This window comes from Jaculus jaculus, chromosome 1 (assembly GCF_020740685.1).
Source record: "Jaculus jaculus isolate mJacJac1 chromosome 1, mJacJac1.mat.Y.cur, whole genome shotgun sequence".
In the NCBI taxonomy this organism is placed as follows: domain Eukaryota; kingdom Metazoa; phylum Chordata; class Mammalia; order Rodentia; family Dipodidae; genus Jaculus; species Jaculus jaculus.
The window spans coordinates 8,887,446-8,908,241 of record NC_059102.1 but is presented as its reverse complement, the minus strand read 5'-3'; the positions used below and the strand labels follow the sequence as shown (position 1 = coordinate 8,908,241).

At 52.3% G+C, this 20,796-nt stretch overlaps 1 protein-coding gene across 6 annotated transcripts in view; it reads right to left on the bottom strand.

Annotated features, from left to right (window-relative positions):
• The window catches only part of Ctbp2 (C-terminal binding protein 2), a 166,761-nt gene that overhangs the window by 9,617 nt on the left and 136,348 nt on the right, over positions 1-20,796 (bottom strand). For 4 of the 6 annotated variants that reach the window (XM_004659260.3, XM_045156965.1, XM_045156961.1 and 1 more), the window contains 2 exons: positions 2,113-2,267; positions 1,573-1,717 (listed from right to left, as the gene is read on the bottom strand). In XM_004659260.3, the coding sequence (XP_004659317.2) occupies positions 1,573-1,717; positions 2,113-2,267 (300 nt within the window). Of the gene's footprint in view, positions 1-1,572; positions 1,718-2,112; positions 2,268-17,622; positions 19,306-20,796 lie in introns of those variants that run through there. The other 2 variants (XM_004659259.3, XM_045156951.1) reach the window with 1 other exon arrangement.

Genomic DNA, 20,796 nt, shown 5'->3' with positions numbered 1-20,796 from the left:
AACTTCTCGTCAGGGTCCTGGGTTTCAGGCCCTCCCTGACCCCAGGCTGTCTGCTCATACCTTTTGAAATTGAAGAAGGGAAGATTCACCTAAGAACACCCACATCTTTCATAAAAGTGACAGGGACTGACTGTGGCCAGGAGTTGTGTGTGACCGACAACAGGCCAGAAAGCTCTGTCCCCTTGCACTGTCCCAGTGTGGGAGTTCAGCTATACCCAGAGTACAAACACTTGTCTTTAAACACACACAGGCTTGCTCAGGCCAGGGCAGCACAGAAAAAAAGTTTTTATTTATTTATTTATTTTGGTTTTTCTAGGTAGGGTCTCCCAGGCTAATCTGGAATTCACTCTGTATTCTCAGGGTTGCCTTGAACTCATAGCGATCCTCCTACCTCTTGCCTCCCGAGTGCTGGGATTGAAGGTGTGTGCCACCACGCCCGGCTGAGAGAGTTTTTATTAAAAGTCATTTCTGAGGACCTGTGTATCACCCCACAAAGACAGACTTAAAAAGTTCGGGCCAGGGTAGGTAGATGTTATCTTCCAGGACCAGAGGAAGCCAGGACCCACAGGATGTGCAGAAGGCTATCTCCTGCCTTTCCCTTGGAGGCCACCTGAACAGCAGCCCCACCCAATGCATGGTGCATGGACACAGTGCCACCAGGGTATGGCTCCCTCTGTCCTGTTCCTAATCCGGGGTTTAGGCACGAGGCCCAAAATGTCAGAAGAGAAATTAAAATGAAAACAGCCCCCTTGGCCTCTCTTAAAGTCCCAGGCCTATAATGGACACAAGCCTGGATTCCCCCAGGACTTCAATGTCCCTGAGCCATGGGCAGAACCGATAGGTATCTGTTCTTCTTGCTCAGGCCTCATTCAAAAATGGCTGTGCACAATTGTTTTTTTTTTGGGGGGGGTGAGGTAGGGAACAATTACAGGCTTCTGGTGCACGGCAGGAGAGGGCAATACCCAATGCCTAGCTAGTAGTGCCGGGCAGCTTGTCTACAATGGCAAGGGGAGAGGCCATCAAGGCTTGGGTTTCCAGCTGTTTTCAGGTACCTATAGTGGCTTCTGGTGGTGGTGGGGGGATCCTCTGCTCACATGGCAGAGAAGTGGAGCCCTTGGCACCTGGTGTGCTTAAAACAGACCAAGTACCGTGATGCCCTTGCCTCTCCAAGGGCCAATGTCTGACACCTCTGCTGACCATCAGTGCATAAAAAGCCCTGGGGTGTGGTGGGGTGGGATGGGGAGGGGGGCTGCCACTCTCACCTAAGGGTTCAGTTTTGCACCTAAGCCTTTGGATTTCTTTGGAAGTTCTCTTGGCATGGTGCCAGACAGTAGTCTCCTTATTTTGGCATTGACCTGTGCTATGATGCCCAGTCTCCCCTCTGTGAGAAGCCTCCTGGCTTATCTAACCTTCAGGCCCTTCTAGACTCGGCCTGCTGTGAGCTCTGGAGCACAGATGGAAAAACCCCATCTGAGATTCCCTCCGGATCCAGCCACCTCCCGTGGCTACAAGAGCATTCTGGTTTCTCCTGTAACCCCTGCTCCAAGACTGCCAGCGAGGCCACGCACTCACCAAGCTCGCCAGCAGCCTTGATGTCCACATTGTCGTAGCCACTGCCAATGCGCACGATCACTCGCAGGGCTTTGAACTTCTCCAGGTCTTCCCTGGTGAGGGTGATTGTGTGGTACATCATGGCACCCACAGCCTCGTTTAGTACCTGTGGCGGGAGGGAAGGCCGGTCACCAGTCAGAGCTGCCGACAGCGGCGGGGTGGGGGCGTCTAGCCGCTGGGGATCCACAAAGACTGTTGCAATGACAGGCTGGAGACATAGTTGTGTAGGGCTTTGCTAAGTGCCGGGGTGTCACAATGGGGAAGGGACAGTGGGAACGACAGAAGGGCACTCCTGAGCATGACTTAAACTCAACTAAGGCACAGACTGCAGGCTCCTGACCATGGGAGGGGTGGGCAGGGCCAGGCCAGGTGGCTGGCAGGATGTCAGCACAGGCAGGGAGAGCCACCAAGGCTTGGGTTTCCAGTTATTCTGAGGTCGGCCCAGCTTACCGCTACCAGCTGCCCTGAGTGAGAGACCAGGCAAGAGAGGGTGTTACCCACCTTTTCATGGATTTCCTGAGTGGACTGTGCGTCACAGAAGGCCACGGTGGCCAGGTCCTTCAGGATGGGCATCTCCACAGTGCAGTCTCTGCCGTCCAGCAGTGCCACCAGGGGGCGAGGGTGCAGGGGGCCGTTCATGATCTGGGGGCGGATACCTGTGAGGAATGAGGATAGGAGTGGCAGGCACACTCTGACCATCCACCAGACCAGGGCTAGCAGAGATCACACACACCTTCTCTGTAAGAGCCCTGGGCAGGATCATGTTTGCGATGAGAAGCCTCTAGTCTCTCTATACCCACCAACAGGACTGCTCTATGGGACACAAGACAGGGTACAATGAAGTTCTCCCCTCTGGCAGAGTGGATTGGTGAGGGGGGCTTTCAGACCATAGGTCCAATGACTGCAGGCCAAGTCCAGGGCTCTGGCATAAGCTTCTTTCACACTAGAGATTGCCATTAAGCACAATTCTGTCTGCTGGGCCTGTTGGGCTCAGGGTCTAATGTGGAAGAGGTGGCGGAAAGAATGTAAGAGCCAAAGGAAGGGTAGGACTCCTTACAACATGCTCCTCCAGACATAAAAAGGCCTGGATATCCATGACCTCATAGTGCCTGACACTACCCTACACAAGACCATCATAAGAGGAGGGAAAGATCATGACATCAATTAAAATTAAATTAAATTAAAATTAAATTTAAAATTATTGGGAGTCCCAAGGTCACATAAGGTACCACCAGCTGCCCATCAAAAAAAAAAAAAAAAAAAAAAAAAAAAAAAAAAAAAAAAGCAGCTTAAAGTGAGCTACGAGAAAACATGTAAAAGTACCAATATAAGCCGGGCGTGGTGGTGCACGCCTTTAATCCCAGCACTCGGGAGGCAGAGGTAGGAGGATCGCCATGAGTTCAAGGCCACCCTGAGATGACAGAGTTAATTCCAGGTCAGCCTGGACCAGAGTGAGACCCTACCTCGAAAAAACAAAAACAAAAACAAAAACAAAAAAAAAAGTACCAATCCTGGTACAATCAGGCAGCCTCAGCCCCTGTTCCCTGTGATGCAGGTATGTGTGGTCAAAGGCTGCAGATTTACCAAACAAGCTTCTGAAGGGACTACAGAAAGCCACCCTGGCAGCTCCCCAGGAGGCAGGGGCATCCTTGGGACAGGACAGAGTCAGCGCGCCTCAAGTCCAGGTTCTCTAGACCTTCAACAAAGTGGCAGCTATGTGCCACGGCTCAGGTTAACAGTGACCTTTCTACTCAGCTAGCCACACAGCAGACTGACCCTGTGGGTTCTGACACCCACAGTACTGAAGCAGCCAGCGCCTTAACTAACACAACCCGCCCACAGTCAAGGTCAACTCTTGGGGCCTTGGTTGCTCCTCCTAGACTCTCCTTCTTTCTTGACTAGGAACTGGCTCAAGGGAGACTGGACCACCATGAAGTCAGGTAGGGGCAAGGCTTGCTTCCAAGTCAAAGTGGAAGTGTCGTGGACTAAATAATCAAACAGGACAGCTTTCAGATATCTCTTCAACTCCCACAGCAGGAATGGCACAGGCCCCAGATGTCAAAAGCAGAGCCCCTTTGCTGGAGGCTTTTCTGCTTCCAGGTTTCCACATCCCAGTCCAAACTCCTGGCAGCCGTTGAAATGGCCACTTGGTAAAGGTTGACACATGGGCTCTTCCTGCACCTTCTAGGGTCATCTGATGATGAAGCTAGTCACAGACTGCAGTCAGAAGCTAGGAAGGACACAACCTTGCAGGAATTGTATGCATGTCTCCCCATCCCTCCCCCAGCACCCCACCATAACACGCAGCACATGATGAGCCCATGCTATAGCTGTACGGATGGGGAGAATCAACTCTCTGAACTCCGAGCAAAGAAAAGCCTTCGTCCTAGAGGAACAGGCTTACTGACATGCCCCACCACTGGGTAGACCCATGGTTTTTTTCTACCCAGCTGGCTTTCTATCCCAGGCTGGGATAGAAAGGGAATCAGGGACTGCTCTGGCCTGAATGATGACAACCAGACCCTAGGTGCTAACCGTCAGAGCGTTTGTCCAGAGGGAGCTGGCTGCCCGGCCACACCCTGACCTCCACGGCCCAGGGCTGCTGAGCCTTTGATGGAACTGACATGACAGGTTGGTAGGAGGATGCAAATGCCATCTCAATGCTCTCTCCATCTACAGCGGGCACTGGGGAAGCTAGGGGCACCATGATAGGGAGAAGGTTCCCTTAGAGGTCAAGGGGGGTGACTTAGACCTGACCCATGGAAATGCCCTTCTGTCTGCAGACCAGAGAGGGACGTGGTCTCGCCTATCTGGGAACCACTTGATTCATCCTGGAGACCAGCTAGAGGCTCACCCTCCAGCTGCTGGCAGATGAGGAGCTACAGACCCCCACCTCGGCTCCTACTTTCTGCTAAGAAACGGGTAGAATGGCCAGACTTCAAAGGGAACGTGGGTTGAGGGGCTACGCGTCCCTCCCCCACATGCTGTCTGCCCATAGGATAGAGGCACCTGCCTGACTCTCAGGTGCTGGCAGGTTAGTTCATCACACAAAGCGTAATACCATGGGAAGCTCAAGGTGTTAGTTGAGAAGTGACCCCACCCCCCCAAGTATGGCGCCTGACACAAGGCAAGAATCTAGTCATTTCATGCATTCGGAGGCTGAGAGCTATCATCACAATATGTCCATCTACAGCATTAGTGCACAGATCTGTTACCTGGGAAACAAACTACACGTTGCCTAGCGATCAGCTCCCTCCTGACTTTGGTCTCCTTTCTCTATGGTGAAACCCACCCTTTGTCTTTTCCCTTTCCCTCAGCTGAGGCTGGAGCTGGGGATACCTGGTCAAGGCTGGAGGCCCGATTCTGACCTGCAAAATCTCTATAGCAAGGCATGAAATAGGAAAAAGGGGTCTTGCTGCCGACAGGCCCTCGGGCTGGGGTACGACAAGGGTAGGGTAGCGGGGTCAGGCTCTGGTTTGTTCTCACAAGGCAAAGACACAGGCAAGTGAGGAGTAGGCTCCACAGGAGCCTCAGCTCGAGAAGGACTCTGTCCCCTGAACACATTAAATTGAGTCCCTGCCCATCCACCTGCTGACCCACAGTCCTGGATGAACTCATTCCACACGCACACACAGCTATAATCTGTTCACTCCTCTGACAAACTGAACATTTCACACACACTACAATGTTGGGGACACAAAATAGTGTGAGATTCATTTACATTAATATGCGGCTCTGGGAGATGGGATGTGTACTAAGGTTAGCCTCTGACTTCAGGCAGTGGCCTGTTTCCTTCACAGCTAGGGGAACTTGGTGAGGACGGTCAGGGCACAGTGTTTAATGAGAATTCTCAGAAACCCAACTGGTGTGGAGGATACAGAACTGTGGCTCCCAATTACCAGACACTGCTAACGGCTTCCCATGTACACAAATCCCACGATGGGCAAGGGCCTGGTGACAGTGCCACAGTGCCAGGAAGCATCCTGAGGACGGCCCTCTCCACTGTGGAGAAACACCCGTGGACAAGGGTCACACGGTCCAGTGACCCTCCGTGCCAAACCGCAGTGTGGCCTTTCAGCCTCGAACCCTAACCTTCCACCCACAGACTCGCCCCATCATTTTCATGCTTTGTTTCATGTTATGAAAACGAGGCCAGCAACGCCTTACTGCCGAGGGCCTTCCAGCATCAGCTACCTGGCCAGGGCAGGAAGCTCAGCTGGCTCCCCTGGTATCAATTACTGGCTGGTTCCAGGCTTGCCCCTGCACCGGGCAGGCCACGCTCGTCTGTCTGCGGTGATCAGTGCTGCAGCCTGAGGCCAGGTCACCGATGGTCCCTGGGCCTGGCCTCTACTGCTTAGATTTGAGGCTGCTGTTAAGTAACACGAAGTTAGACAAAGTCTGAGGCAAGCAGACAGCACCAGGCTGAGTTACTTGTGTTAACAGTGACCAGTGATGGGGGGGAAGCGAGATTCAAAGGCCTGACAGACTTCCTGGCTTCGTAGTCTTGGTGGCACTGTAGCTGGAAAGAGCACCTAATCTCATTTCAAGAGCCCCCACACTGTCTTCAGAGTAAAGGGACTGTAAAGGCTGCAGTCACCACCTGGCTTGGGGACCAGCCAGGGCCAACAGCTTCCTGGAAGAGTTACCAGGAAGGAGCTGGGATGGTCCTTCTCTGTGTTTCTGAGCCCATTTCCCAGTCTCCATGATAGCTGTGTGAGTAAAACTGAAGACATAATACAGTTTAAGCCAGACGTAGTGGCACACACCTTTAATTCCAGCAGAGGTAGGAGGATCACCGTGAGTTCGAGGTCACCCTGAGACTACAGAGTGAATTCCAGGTCAGCCTGGGTTAGAGTGAGCCCCTACCTCCAAAAACAAACAAACAAAAATAAATAGATACATTTTAACAAGTGATGTCAGATTACAATCGAATGGCCCTTGGAGCCTGTTTTATATGAAGTTAGCCCTGGTGGGAGTGCATTTCCCAAGGGTTTCTGCACTGGGAGGGTCTTGATCACCCATGATGCACTCTTGGGAAAGGAGTAAGGAATCTCCTGGGATCTTTTCGTTCTCTTCAGCGGGTACTATGGAGTGTGAGCCTGCCTTAATCCTTATTGCCTGTCTTTGTGGTCGACCTGCCGTGTGGATGCTCACATGGTGGACTTCTGCCCTCCCATAGTATGAGCTAAGTAAGCAGTTTCTGTATAAAGTTAGCCTGCCACTGGAAGTTCATTGTAGCAAAGAAAAATGGACAAATACAACTATTGGTCACAGCAGGTAGAAGCTGGCTCTGTCCTTTCTTTTTTGTTATCTATCTATCTATCTATCTATCTATCTATCTATCTTTATTTATTTATTGGAGAGGGGCAAAGAGAGAAAGAATGGGGACACCAGGGCCTCTGGCCACTGCAAGCAAACTCCAGACGCATGTGCTACCTGTGTATCTGGCTTATGTGGGTACCGGGTAATCAAACCTGGATCCTTAGACTTTGCAGGCAAGTGCCTTTACAACTAAGCCATCTGAGAGATCTCCAGCCCTGACTCTGTCCTTTTTCCCCCACCCCCAAACAGTAGTTGGCTACAAGTATCCTAGGCCCCCAGATATCTCCAGCCTGTTGCTCTAAATGCCTGGGCCGTGACCCAGGACCACAGAGCCTTGCTGAGTGGTTGCTGTCAGCCTGTGTGCATGCGCACTGCGTGCCTGGAAAGAGGGAAAGCAGATGCCGACATTGGTGGAAAACATTGATGTGGTTTTAGTTCAATGAAATCAAATGAAACCCATAGCATCCCTTTCTTCCACCAGAAAAAAAAAAAAAAAAAGTCAGCATTGGTTGTCACTGCAACTGGTTTCTTTTGTTTGTTTGTTTTGAGATAGGGTCTCACTCTAGCCCAGGCTGACCTTGAATTCACTCTGTGGTCTCAGGGTGGCCTCGAACTCACGGCAAACCTCCTACCTCTGCCTCCCGAGTGCTGGGATTAAAGGCGTGTGCCAACACGCCCGGCTGCAACTGGTCTCTCAAAGCACCGCAAGAGAGAAGCTTTGGTGGTCTGCCCATACCCGCCAAGGCGCATGGACTGAAAGAAGTACCCTCGGCACAAAGGGCATCAGCTGTGCTTTCTACTGGGCCTTGAGTGGTCCATGTGCAAAAACACCGGGGATGCAGGAGCGCAGCGCACAGCGTGAGATGCAGGCTCTGCTGATGCTGTGCCTAAGCCCTCAGACTTGGCCAGTGTCAAGTGCACACACCACAAGGATGAGAAGGGCCCCGAGCAAATAACTTCAAGGACCTGGTGAACTTGCTCCTGGGGGCTCAAGATCCTGTGACATCACTGGGCATCAAGCCAGGGATGGTTGCTCCAGCTGACTCACTTCACTTGGCCCCCTGGACGCTATGTCTACGGGGAGGTCTAGCTGTGGGAATCCTGTGTGAGCTCGCCGGGGGTGGCAACTGCCCAGAGAAGGAGCCTTTGGATTCTGAACCAAAGCCCAGCTCCAGACCACCAAGGGTACCACTGTCCACTTCTTAGCCACAGTGCAGAGGGAAGACAGCTGTCTGTAGCCAGGGGCCCCCGGGATCCCTCTCTTCCCCTGCCCTGAGGCAGAGCACAGTCCATGCACAGTTATGGTCACAGGGCTGACTGAAGTGCCCGGAGGGCGGGGAAATACTGCCCTTCAGTGTACCTATATGCAATCGTTCTGGCTACTGGGGAGAGTCTCCCTAAATGGCCCAGTCTAGCCTAGAACGTGCAGTCTACTCTACTGACCTCAGACTCCCCACCCTGAGTTCCAAGATTACAAGCATGTGCTAGCATGTGCAGCTCTTAAACTTCTATTGAAATAATGAAACCATGGACATATTAAAAAACCAGCACACACATGGACTCAAGCTGAGTGCTCAGGGAGGGTAAATGGCAGCCGTGGACTGTACATGCCACACCGACTCTGAACGGGCGCCGTTCCACGGAGCGCCTCGCCAGCACTTCGCACTGAGCCCGAGAGAGCTGTGGCAGGCGTGGGCCCTGCTTGTCCCGCACAGAAGGAGGACGGACAGGAAGCCGAACTCACCCAGGGTCATTGCCACAGTCAGGGTCACACCGCTGGCAGAAATCACCTGACCAAGAGCAGCTCGATTAGGGTTGGTGGGGGGGAGGTATTTTGGCTTACATACTCGAGGGGAAGCTCCATGATGGCAGGGGAAACGGCATGAGCAGAGGGTGGACATCACCCTGTGCCAACATCAGATGGATAACAGCAACATGAGAGTGTGCTGAACACTGGCAAGGGGAAACAACAAACACTGCTTCCAGGAAGCGTTAATTCCCAAACCTCCATCAGCTGGGAACCTAGCATTCAGAACACCTAACTTTATGGAGGGCACCTGAATCAAACCACCACAGTCATAGGGCAAGAAGCCCATGCCCAGGGTGAACGGGAATGGCCAACGCACCCACAGGCACTGCTCACTCCAGAAGCTGCAGCGCAAGACACTAAGGCAGAGACCCAAACATCAGGCCAGGCAAAGACACATCTGCTCCAAGGACACAGTGACGTCACCTCAGTGGTCTGAAGTGGGTCTTCAGAAACCCACTTTAGGATAAGTGATCAATGAGCAATACCTACTCCTCAATCACAGATACGAGACCGAGGCTCCCAAGCCAACAACTGAAGAGGACCTCACACCGGGAAAGCTTCCTCCCTCTGAGGGGGGTCTCTGGGTTTTGAGGCCAGAGACAGAGAGAAATCATCAAGATGGTACCTGTTGTCCAATGTCATCTGTGGCAAGAAGAAGGAAAACTCATGCCCTCTTTGCCAGAACCCAAGCCCTGTGCCCAAGGTTTGGTAATCAGCTCCTGGAGCCCATGCTGCCACAGAGCCTGGACAAGCAAGGACATCCCTGGTGCAGGCAGGGTATTTACTCCCTAAGCTTGCACAGGAATGAATACCAGTCACTCCTTACACTGGGGGAGGGGGAGTTGATGAGCCTGCCCAATAAGAAATTGGGTCCGCCGGGCATGGTGGGGCACACCTTTAATCCCAGCACTCGGGAGGCAGAGGTAGGAGGATCGCATTGAGTCCGAGGCCATCCTGAGACTACATAGTGAATTCCAGGTCAGCCTGAGCTACAGTGAGACCCTACCTCGAAAAACAAAGAAAAAAGAAGAAAAAAAAAAAAGAAATTGGGTCTAAGAAATGACTTTGGTCCTAGACATAACTTAAGACCTGCTTGATTTTCCTTATAACCTTAAGCTGGCCTCTGGTGAATATTCCAGGCACACTGGGCTTCATAAGCCAGAGCTGTTTGAATGAGCAGGGGGTGCCCTGAAGGAATCTTAAGGCTGGAAGACTTAGAAGGAAACCCTTCCTCTCTCCTCCTTGAAGCCTCATGGAATGAATGAACTCAGGGTCCGGCTGCAGTATAGGCTCCGGGCCGCCCCCAGCTGCTCACCACCAGCAGACTACCTGGAGTGTCCCTCTCACCCAGAAACGAGAGAAGATGGGGAGGGCCTCACCCCAGAGGACCAGACAAAGTGAGTACCACCCACCAGAGCTCCCCCAACTATTTCTCCAGCAAAGAGCCTGTGGCGTGTGGGCAGTCCCTCTCTCCTTCAGGTTTTTACCAGGGAAGGGCTCTTCACCTCCCTTAGAAGCAGTGGGTGGTCTGAGCCTGGAGTGCCTTTGTACAGAAAGATAAGTGCTGCTGACCACAGCCAGCAATGCCAGAAATTTCTCCCAAGTGACAGACCAACTGTAGAGAGCCACACTCCACTCAGAGGCCAAGTCCCGGACTCTCAAAGTTGTACTGATTCAGGAGGCCAGCACTGCCAAGGGCCTTAGGCAGGAACCACCCAGTCTACCTACAGGTACAGCCTTGGCCCGTGGCCCCTGAAGCAAGGTGGGGGCACTTGGAGCTGTACCCCCAGCCTCAGAAGGGAGGATTCCGGGCATAGAGGTGCCAAACTCCCTGTGGGCCCTCCCTCTGGCCTGTGACTCAGGAGGAATGTGAGCTGCCTCCTGCCACTTGTGAAAACCCTGCTCCCTATGTGAGTAGTTTTCAAGTGTTAAAGAAACTGCTCATGGCAACAAGAAGATGTTGGAGAAAAACCATTAAGGCTAGAAAATACCAGAAGAATCTGACAGAGGCCCGAGTTCACCAGGTGCCTGTGTGCCTGTGCGCAAGTTAGGTTGGCTTCCATAATAACCCGCAGGAGACCACAGGCAGTGTTAAAACATCAAACACTGATATCACTCTGACCTTCTCTATGTGAAGGTCTCTCTCTCTCCCTTCCCCCCTCTCTAAGGTCTTGCTCCAGCACAAGCTAAGACTCAGCCAGGAAGGCTGTTAAGACATCTTTACTCCTCTTGGCACCCGTAGGGTCGATTCTGTGTAGAAGCCAGAAGGCAGCAGTAACTGAGAACTGGATGTCCCCTGTCCTCTGAGAGCTCAGGCTGAAGGTACATATGACCTGACCAAACCTCAGGGGCTCACGGTGCCAAGGTCCAGCAGGGCCCACAGCTGACTCATATCATTCCCCTGGAATTGGACTTCGTGTTGCTTCCCAGGAGCCAGGCAAGGACCTAGCTCGTTTTTCTCCCTGCATCACCTATACCGTGAACTCAGATGCTGCTGTCCTTGTGATAAAGGCAGCTCCCGAGGCCCCACAGGAGATGGAAGAGGCCTCACACGAGGCTGGAGAGGTTGCTCAGTGGTTAAAGGTGCTTGGTAAGAAGGGCCTCGTGTGTCCAACGCCCTCAGGTCTTCACGGGCTCCTAAATTCACAAGGAAAATGACTCAGGGAAGCCTTTATAGGCTCACTGTCCAGGAGGTCAGCAGGTGGTCAGACAGTTGACTTCTCCATGAGCAGTAGCGGGTCACGAATCTACTTCCTTTCTTAGTCACTTTTCAGAAAATCCAGACTTCTTCTAAAGCGTTCCGGGTTCAAAGTCCATATCATATCCCTCCACAAACAAATCTACACGAGTCCCACCACAAACCAACACGTTTCCCTTATAGAAAAACCATTTCACATTAAAGTCTCCAATAAGGGAAAGTGGTCAATGTCTAATAGCTTAAATGCAGAGGAATAGCTAACCAGAACATTCAACTCCCCAGAAAGAGCTCCATTTGGTCACTCCCGTCTGTGGACAGGGAGTTAATGCCTCCAGGTCCCCAACCCTGTAGGAGAGCTGTACAGCTCCATCACAACCAGGCCCTGGTGCAGCACCAACAGACACGGTAAGACCACATGGCGCTGCAGAGAGGACTTAGCGGTCACGGCGCTTGCCTGTGAAGCCTAAGGACCCAGCTTCAGCTCCCCAGAACCCATGTAAGCCAGACATACAAGGTGATGCATGCGCACAAGATGGTACATGCATCTGGAGTTCAACTGCAGTAGCTAGAGGCCCTGGTGTGCCAATCCCCCCACATCGATAAAAAAAAAAATTTAAAAAAAATTTTTAAAAAGAGACAATACATAGGCAGCTATCACATGCAGGGCAGGCCACGAATGGGAAGGGGTAGGATAGGAAGGGCTGTGGTGGATGAAAGGCATGTATGTGGGGAAGCTGAGGTGGTTAACATCATGAAGGGACTCACCAGTGCTCAAGCCTTCCTTAAACGACGATTGACCATCTATGACGTGACCATCATCTATGCAAACGCGTGTTTCCATGATTTCTATTTTATGCCTTCTGTCCCATTTGTTTCTTTCAAATACCAGGTTTAACACTGATGTTATGAATAATTTTCAAACTGTAAGTCTGTGTGCTTTGTCCTTGCGGACACTGACTGGGACAAGCACTTACCGGGTCTTGTCTTAGTAAAGTCATGCTTTTGTTGAGTGAAAAAACAAAAACATGTGTGAAAGCAAACTGGACCCCAGAGCCAGCGCTTCTTTCAGCTGCTGTCAGGAGTGGGAGAGGTCACTTCAAGATCACTCAGAAACACTTCTGAGCAAGAGCTCACTGCCTATGTAGCATGTCTTCTGTCGTGTCCTTTCTCAGGGACAGGGTCTGTGGTGTCCCATGCTGGCTTTGAATTTTTTGTTGTTGTTTGTTTTTTTGACATAGGGTTTTGCTCTAGCCCTGGCTGACCTGGAATTCACTATGTAGTCTCAGGGTGGTTTTGAACTCACAGCGATCCTCCTACCTCAGCCTTCTGAGTACTGGAATTAAAGGCATGTGCCACCATGCCCGGCTGACTTAGAATTTTTGCAGCCAAGAACAATCATGAGCTACTGATCTTCCTTGCCTCTGCCTCCCAATGTTGGGGTACAGGCTTGTGTTATCATGTCTGGTTTATGTGGTACAGGAGATCCAACCAAAGGCTTCATGCATACTGGCTGGGCAAGCATTCAACCAACTGAACCACATCACCAGCCAATAATGTTGGTCTTTTAAAGAAATCTATTTTGGGCTGGAGAAATGGCTTAGGGGTTAAGGCACTTGCCTGTGAAGCCAAAGGACCCAGGTTTGATTCCCTATGACCCATGTAAGCCATATGCACAAGGGGGCACATGTGTCTGGAGTTTGTTTGCAGTGGCTGGAGGCCCAGGCGTGCCTGTTCTCTCTTTCTCTCTGACTCTTCTTCTCTCTCAAATAAGTAAATAAATTTTGTTTTTGTTTTTAAAGTAGGGTCTTTCTCTAGCCCAAGCTGGCCTGGAATTCACTATGTAGTCTCAGGGTGGCCTCAAACTCATGGCAATTCTCCTACCTCTGCTTCCCAAGTGCTGGGATTAAAGGTGTGCACCACCACGCCCAGCTTTAAAATATTTTTTTTTAAAAATCTATTTCTCTGCTCATTTTCTAGTGCTAGGAAGCTTTCTGAAAAACTGAGCTCTCCTGATGCATAAATAAATCTACTGGTCCCCTAACCTCATTTTATCCTACAATTCTTTTTCTATTTAATTTTGCCCTTGTGTGCAATAGGGCCGTTGCTGTGGGCTGGGCTCTGGTCCTCTTGGAACCAAAGAACATCCCACATTGTCATTTAACCTAAACCAAGGAGAATGGTGTAGGCTCTTCATTCTAAGAAGGAAATCCCGACTCCAAAATTGAGGATGCATCTCAGCCCAGCCCTGTGAAGTGCTCAGGCCCGAGTTCAGCCCTGACTGAGGGACCAGATGGGGACAGGCCAAGGCTCAACAGGAGTCTAAAAGTAGCCAAGTGTGAGCCCTAACTCAGGGCTATACATGAGCTCATGAGGTGACACAGTCCCCAGAGCTCTCAAGGGGACAAGTGGGACATGCCACAGCAGGGCTTAGTTACTTTGCTTAGGCAGACTGGAAAGCTGGGGTGCTCCTTTGCAGACTTTCTCATGTCCGACAGCACTGGGCCTGATGGTTTACCATCATAGCCACCAGGCACATATTCAGAGTCAGTCAAGGCTGACCTGAAGGCCAAAGCCTGTGGTGTGTCCCGCCTGAAGTCCTGATTCTTTTTGTTTTCCAAGGGGAAGCAGCCTCGGGTTTCACAAAGGAAAAGCTTTGTCAATTGCTCCTTGCAAGGGAATATTATGATGCCATCCCCTTCTCCCCCAGCAAGCACTGAGGATCCATGCCCTATGAGGATTCTCTCCCAGAGTTCCCCTACACTCGCCACCTTCCCCTAGTGCCAAGTTCAAGGCTTTCTGGGGACGACTGAGAGCAGAGATGTCACTGCCTCTGGGCAATGAAGATTACAGCTTTCATTCTAGGGCCTCACTGCGACTTTAGGGCACCCGCTGCTAAGGTTAACTGCAGGGGGCAGGATGGGAGGGTGGAGTCTTGGTACTTTCCTTTACTTGAGAACTACTAAGGCCCTGGTGTCAGTCGGCCTCCAGGTGGGGTGGGGGCACCCACAGCAGTGGGATCACCTTAGGTGCCACCTGGCCAGGGTAGACTGAGGAGTTAGGCATCCCAGGTGTCAGTTCTCTCTCCCAGGCCCACAAAACAACCTCATGTACCAATAAAATGGCCCAGGGTTGGTGTGGTCTTCCCAAGGTGGGAGTGGATGAAAAGCAGCTGTTCGGGGGGTGGGGAGGGCCTCTGGAGCGACAAGGAGGCATTCCATCTCTAGTATCTTTCCAAACCAGTGAGCCTCTGGTTCCCAACCCATCACGTATCTCAACAGGTAACAGCACCTCAAGGAAAGGACATTCAAGGAAGTCACTTGAAATGGTGACATTGGGAACAGAAGTAAGACCACCTCTGCTAGGGAGAATTTCTAACCAGGAGAGAAAGTATTCACACTGTCGGGATGGAATCCAGGTAATGGCATACAGTGACCAACTCTGGTGACAGAAACCACCATCACTAATCCTGGCCTTCTCTTGGCCCCTCCATGCACAGCTATGCACCTGAAGAGTCCTTGGCAATGACCCCAGCACCAGCTGGGCTCTTACAGGAGCTTCGTCGATCCAGCAGGACTAAGAAAAATGGTGACTGCAACCCTGACAAGCGGAAGCACTGGGCCTGCCCCAGACGGGCTGAGATTCGCTGGGCTCAAGGGAGACAAGGCAGGAACAGGGCCGTGACCTGGGTGTCTGTGTGATGCTTCCCTCAGCAACTGGCCCAGGGAGGTTCAGGCAGCAGGAGACCCTTGGCCACGGGCGGCGACATGTGACAGCTACTGTTTGAAGGCCCCGCGGCTCGTGCCAGCAGGCCAGGTCAGCGCCAGACTGACAGCAAACCCACCAGGTGCCGCCCTTCAGGCAGCTCTGCCTCGAGCCCGTTAATCCTCTGACTTCTAGCTTGCCTTGCTGCTCCGTACTGCCTGCGTGATGGGCTGGACCAGGCTGGCAAAGAGGAGGCCATTGTGTGTTTGCACAAAGTGAAACAAATGCAAAACTAGACCCAGAGAGAGAGAGAGAGAGAGGGAGAGAGAGAGAGAGAGAGAGAGAGAGAGGGAGGGAGCTTGTGACAAGTTCTACATATTTCTGGTCCTTCCATGCTGAGCGCAAACTAACGTTAGAATTTGGTGCAGTGAAATGGAGATGCAGTCAGCTGGTCCCGCCGCTAACGAGAGACACTTGCATATGTGTGCTAAGATTGTGAGTGAGCTCGCCATCTCCTGGCCCAGAGGAGAGGTGGGCTGCCTGTCTGACAACTCAGGCCTCACAGGCTTTCCTCAAGGAAACACTGTCCCCACTTGGGGCTTGGCACCTCAGCCCGAAGTAATGCCTACAGACACACTGTTGAGTCTCCTGCTGCCCAGTGCACCGCAGTCCAGCTGCAGACTGGACATCCGAGTGCCCTTCATACCGCTGGACAGTAACCAGGCAGCCAAGCCCCCGCCCCCACCCTGACTGAACCCTCGGTCAGGAACAAGGATGACAGCTGCTGCTCTGGGGTAGATCATTTGACAGAGAAATCTATTTGCTGGCAGACTTCCGACTGCAGACTTCCTCAGCACTGGCCGGCTGCCATGCAGATGAAATCAAAATCAATATTCTTTGGTCCGCAAACCAGTGTGTTAACAATCACACTCCAAACAACTTATATAACATCCCTCCCCTCATACCTAAACAGCAGTGAATGTTTTTGTTCAAACACAAAGCAAAATAAACAGAAAGGGGGGGGTGGGGAGGGAATAAGGCAATTTTGCTGGTCCTCCTTCAGCAAAACCTTCCCAGGACTTCAATGAGGAGATAATCTTTCTGTGATTATGACCAAACCCTCTGGTTGCTTAGCAACACATAATTAAGGAATATGTTTTCAGATCCGCTTTGCAAGCCCAGCCATTATCAGATGAAATTAGGGGAGCAACAAATGTCATCGCCATGCAAATTAGTTGGCTGCAAAGAAAGAATGTTCCACTGTGAAAAAGAAGGTCCAAGCTTTCGAAAAAACGATCTGACTTCCCTCCTTGCACACATGGATTTACAAAAGTCAAAGCAAGTGTGTGATCCGATGTAAAGAGGAAAAAAAAAATCCACGAGTCAAAATTAGTGAGAGAAAAACGAAAGGAAAAAAAATTCCAGGCAGTTAGCCAGTCTCTCTTAAGAAAAATAAAGTGCCTGGAGAGCTGACAGAGGAGCAAGGGTGGCCTTGATGGTCACTGGCAGCTCAGGAAACCTGGGGCTCTGTTTTGAGGGGGGGAACCCCCATCTACAGAGATTCTAGAGATTAACCCTACTCTATGATGCTAAATGTACAAAAAGAATTGCATCTCAAAAGAATGTGCTTTGCTTTTCTAAGCTATGATTGGGGGGGGGGCAGAGAAAACTAATCAACATTTTCAATTTCAGTCAAGATATTTTAAAATAAGCATTCTGCTGTTCGGAGAATAATGCCACTTACGGGTGTTAACCACAGTGCCCAACACAAAGCATGCAGTCGGCTCGAGCTGTGACGAAAAACCACCCAGCATCCTTCGCCTTCCCTCAACCTGGAAATATATTCTTCCCTGCGAGTAAGCAGAATTCCCACCAGTATTTTCCAAATGAGAGACTAACTTTGTTTTTGAAACAGGAAGTTCTACGGGATTTCAAACATCTTGCTTTGTTTAACCCACAACTGTGGGAACACACACGTTTTAATCTCTATGGTGAATAATCTCTGTCTTTGATACTGGGTGCCGGCCTTGCAGAGGTATACTTCCACACCACCAGGCACTTTTAATTGCAAATGAATGATGCACAATTTACAGGCGGCGTTTGGCTAAACACTCCTGGCTTGTCCAGAGCTCCCTGATAGGAGACAGAGGCGCAGTACCCCTAGTGCAAAGAAGAAAACAGTCACTCAGAACGGTTTCTGAGACTCTCCAGGAAACAGCTGTTTCAAAACTGGAAAGAGAAAACTGCAAACCAACTGGGATTCAACCACAGCATGTAAAGGTAGCGATGCCCCAGGGCAAACCTGCTGAACCCCAGAGAAAACATAACCACTGCCCAGCCCAGGAGCTGGCCACAGCACTGTGCCCTGATGCTATTGGGGTGGGGGTGGGGGTGCGCAATGCAAGGATGTGTTTGCTCTCTGCGGGGATCTCACATTCCCTTCTCCAACCTTCCTCTCCTCCCCCGTCCCCGAGGTTACTTGGCTCTGGAGTTAGCATGGTCGAGACGATGATGGGAGCCCCTGTACGCCGAGCCACCTTCTGGTAGGGCGAGTGTGGTGTGTGGCTGACCGGCGGCACGGGAGCCGGCTCCACAGGAACGCCAGGTTTCCGTAAGAGCTGGGGGCTGCTGAGAGGGCTGGGCAGTGGCGAGGCGGTCACGCTGCGTTCCCTCTTCAGCAATTCCATGGGCACGGTGTACGAGGTGGAGTACGCTGTCCTGGGGCCTGGGTGAAGGGGGCTCGAGGGGCCTGGATTAGTCAAGGCCATCCCAGCTTGTGGGGCATATGAGGGGCCCAGACGTGTCGTCAGGGCACAAGGGGTAGGAGAGCTGTACCCAGAGTTGGAGGGGAAGTGGGGGATTTGGGCGCCCACCCCAGGGGCAGAGTAAGTGGCTGCAGTTTCCAGAAGGTGCTGCGAAGGCGCGCTGGAGGGCCGGCGAACTCCATCTCGGGGACGGGGAGCTGTCGTCTGCAGGGACCCAGCAGGGAGGGGCTGCAGGGCTGCGGCGCCCAGCGGAGCCAGGTCACTGGGCAGCAGCTCACTTCGGTGGCTGAAGCTGCTGGAGCGGGTGCGGGGCAGGGGGCCTGCCCGGTCCTGCCTCCGAAACTGCATCTCAGTCCTGTAGCTGCTGGCCAAGCGGCTCAGGACGCGGGCCTGGCCCAGGTTGGGGGCAACAGCCTTGATATCGGCATCTTCCATGGTGGCCAGGACAGCTGGGGAGTCGAAACCTTGCTGCAGCAGGGCAGCCAGCGTGGCCTCTGCCACACCCTCTGCCTGCAAAAGGGCCAGGAATTCGGGGAGGATGCTCCTCTTGCCCCCTGGCCCTTGGAACGTGGGAAGGTCGGCACCGTAAGTCTCATAACCCATCTTTGACTGCACACTCTCCCGGACAGGCCCATAGCTTTGATTCAGGGGGCCAGAGGCCACCCCGGTGCTGTTTTCAGCAGCAGCAGCTGAGCTGGGATCCACGACCAGGCACGTTGGGGCCACCTGTCTAGCAGCTGCAGAATCCACAGGCCTGTCAGCAGTATCATTGTAGACCTGACTGGGGGGATAGGCGGGTGTCTCTGTCCCAAACCTGTTATCAGGCAATTCCCTTCCATACCGCCCAGGCGACAGGGCCCTGCTGTGCGTCCGCTGGCCTTGAGATGCCAGTTTACCCCCAGGATCCTGGTACAGGTGGCTGGCGTCCTGCAGGCCTTGTACTTGTTCCCATGGCACCCTGCTGCCAAGCACTCCGTAGCTGGGCACTGGCCTGTTGACTCCTGGGTCCCGATAGAAGGGAGGCTCCTTGGGCACCCTGGCGCTCCTGGGCGGGCCGCTATAGTAGTCTTGTGGCAGCAGGGTGCCGCGGCCAGACATCACTGCCTGTCTGCTGTCGTAGGTGAAGTCAGGCACAGAGCCCTTCCTTGCTGCCAACGAGTTATAAAAGGCTTCTTGGTACAGGTAGGGCTCCACAGGCCCCGGCAAGGTGATGTCCTGCGCTCGGTGGCTTAGTGGCTCACACCAGGTCCCCTCTCCAGGGCTATATGTCAGAGAGCTTCTCCTCCCCAGAGACCCAGCGTTCTCCCAAGGGCCCTCATACCAGCCAGCAGCATCCCAGCTCTGAGAACGGCCAATATTGATATGCCTGTTGGGAACCGGCATTGGCAGAACAAATGACTGTAGACGAGGCAGGGGAGGAAGGCTTTCTTTATAAATCTTCAGTTACATACATCAAAACCAGACCTGGCTGCATGTGAGCCTTCCGAGACGACAGGAACAACCAACTGGAGGTTTGTGTTTCAAAGTAAGCCTAAATTATTAATCCGCGGAAACCTTAGCAGGTGAAAAGCAAACTCACGGTCCCTTCACCTCACTCCGCCATGGTCGCCTGTGAGGTCTGGCCTGCGCAGCTCCGGCTTGGCAAGGAGGCAGAGCTCCAGCCTGCCGGGCCCCCTTCCTGGCTGCGGGGCTCACATGGACCTCAGCTCTCGCAGCGTGAGGATTAGGAGCTAAATAAAACCCCTAAAGCTGTTGAACCATGTGACATCTCAGACTGATGAAGGCGGCCGTCTGCTCCAGCCAGACCGGCTAACTCCTATGGGGAAGGATCCCACGTCGCTCCTCCCTTCCGCTGAGCCCCCTCCCACTCCTCACCAGGTATTTGGGGACACACATGGATTTTCCCTGTCTTTCTGCGTCGTGGGACGGGTGGGGGGGACCTCCACTTCATGCCAGAGAAACAAATAAAATAGGATAGCTTGGATGTCGGTCCACTCTTAATCCCACCCCTGTGAAGCATTAATCTGTCACACACAGCTAAGAACAGGCCAGATGTGGGTGGAAAGAAAGCCTTGCGTGTGACTCTAGAAGCCGAAGTGTCCTGAGAAGCTGGCCAGGCCCACGACCAGGCTCTTCGCTTGGGGATTCTGGTGACAATCAAACAGGTTACGGTGCTCAACTCCAAATAGATGCCTTACCTCTTGGTCAAAGGACAGACTATTTCATCCTCCCAGGGAAAAAGACAAGCACGTATCTAACCTGGAATTCATTAATGGAGAACAGCGACAGGTCAGGCCGGGAGGAGGTCGTGCTGAAATCAAGCAGGAAGTGGCTGGACCTTGTATCTCATCTTGTAATAAACGTGCAGGAGGAGATTCTGGGGGCTTATGTTTGTGGGCAGGAGGCGAGCCCTGTTTCTCTCTGCCCCCTGGACACTTCAGAGCCACCAGATTCACAACACAAACCAAGAAGCCACAGAGTGTCTGTGCGCCAACGCGGTGATTTGACTGAGCAGCCGCGACGCCTATGACGTCTCTGCTGTCACTCACTCACGTCTTTCAATCTAAGCTTCAACCTGAACATTAAGCTTGAGAAAAACTAATAATAAGATGGAAAATGATGTGAGAAATGCTGGAGACTTACTGCGAGGTGGGAGTGTGGGTGTAACTCCCTGTCTACACAGCAGCTCGGGGCAGAGCAGTGCTCCTGCCCAGCCAGTGCGATGTCTGCGACACACTCTGTACTAGATGCCAGGACAAGCTCTGTGTAAAGCCCTGATGCTTCCTATGGACTACTGCCCCCAACCTGTCTTTTAAAAACATTTTCTTTTTTCTTTTCTTTTTTTTTTTTTTTGTTTTTTTGTTTTTTTGAGGTAGGGTCTCACTCTG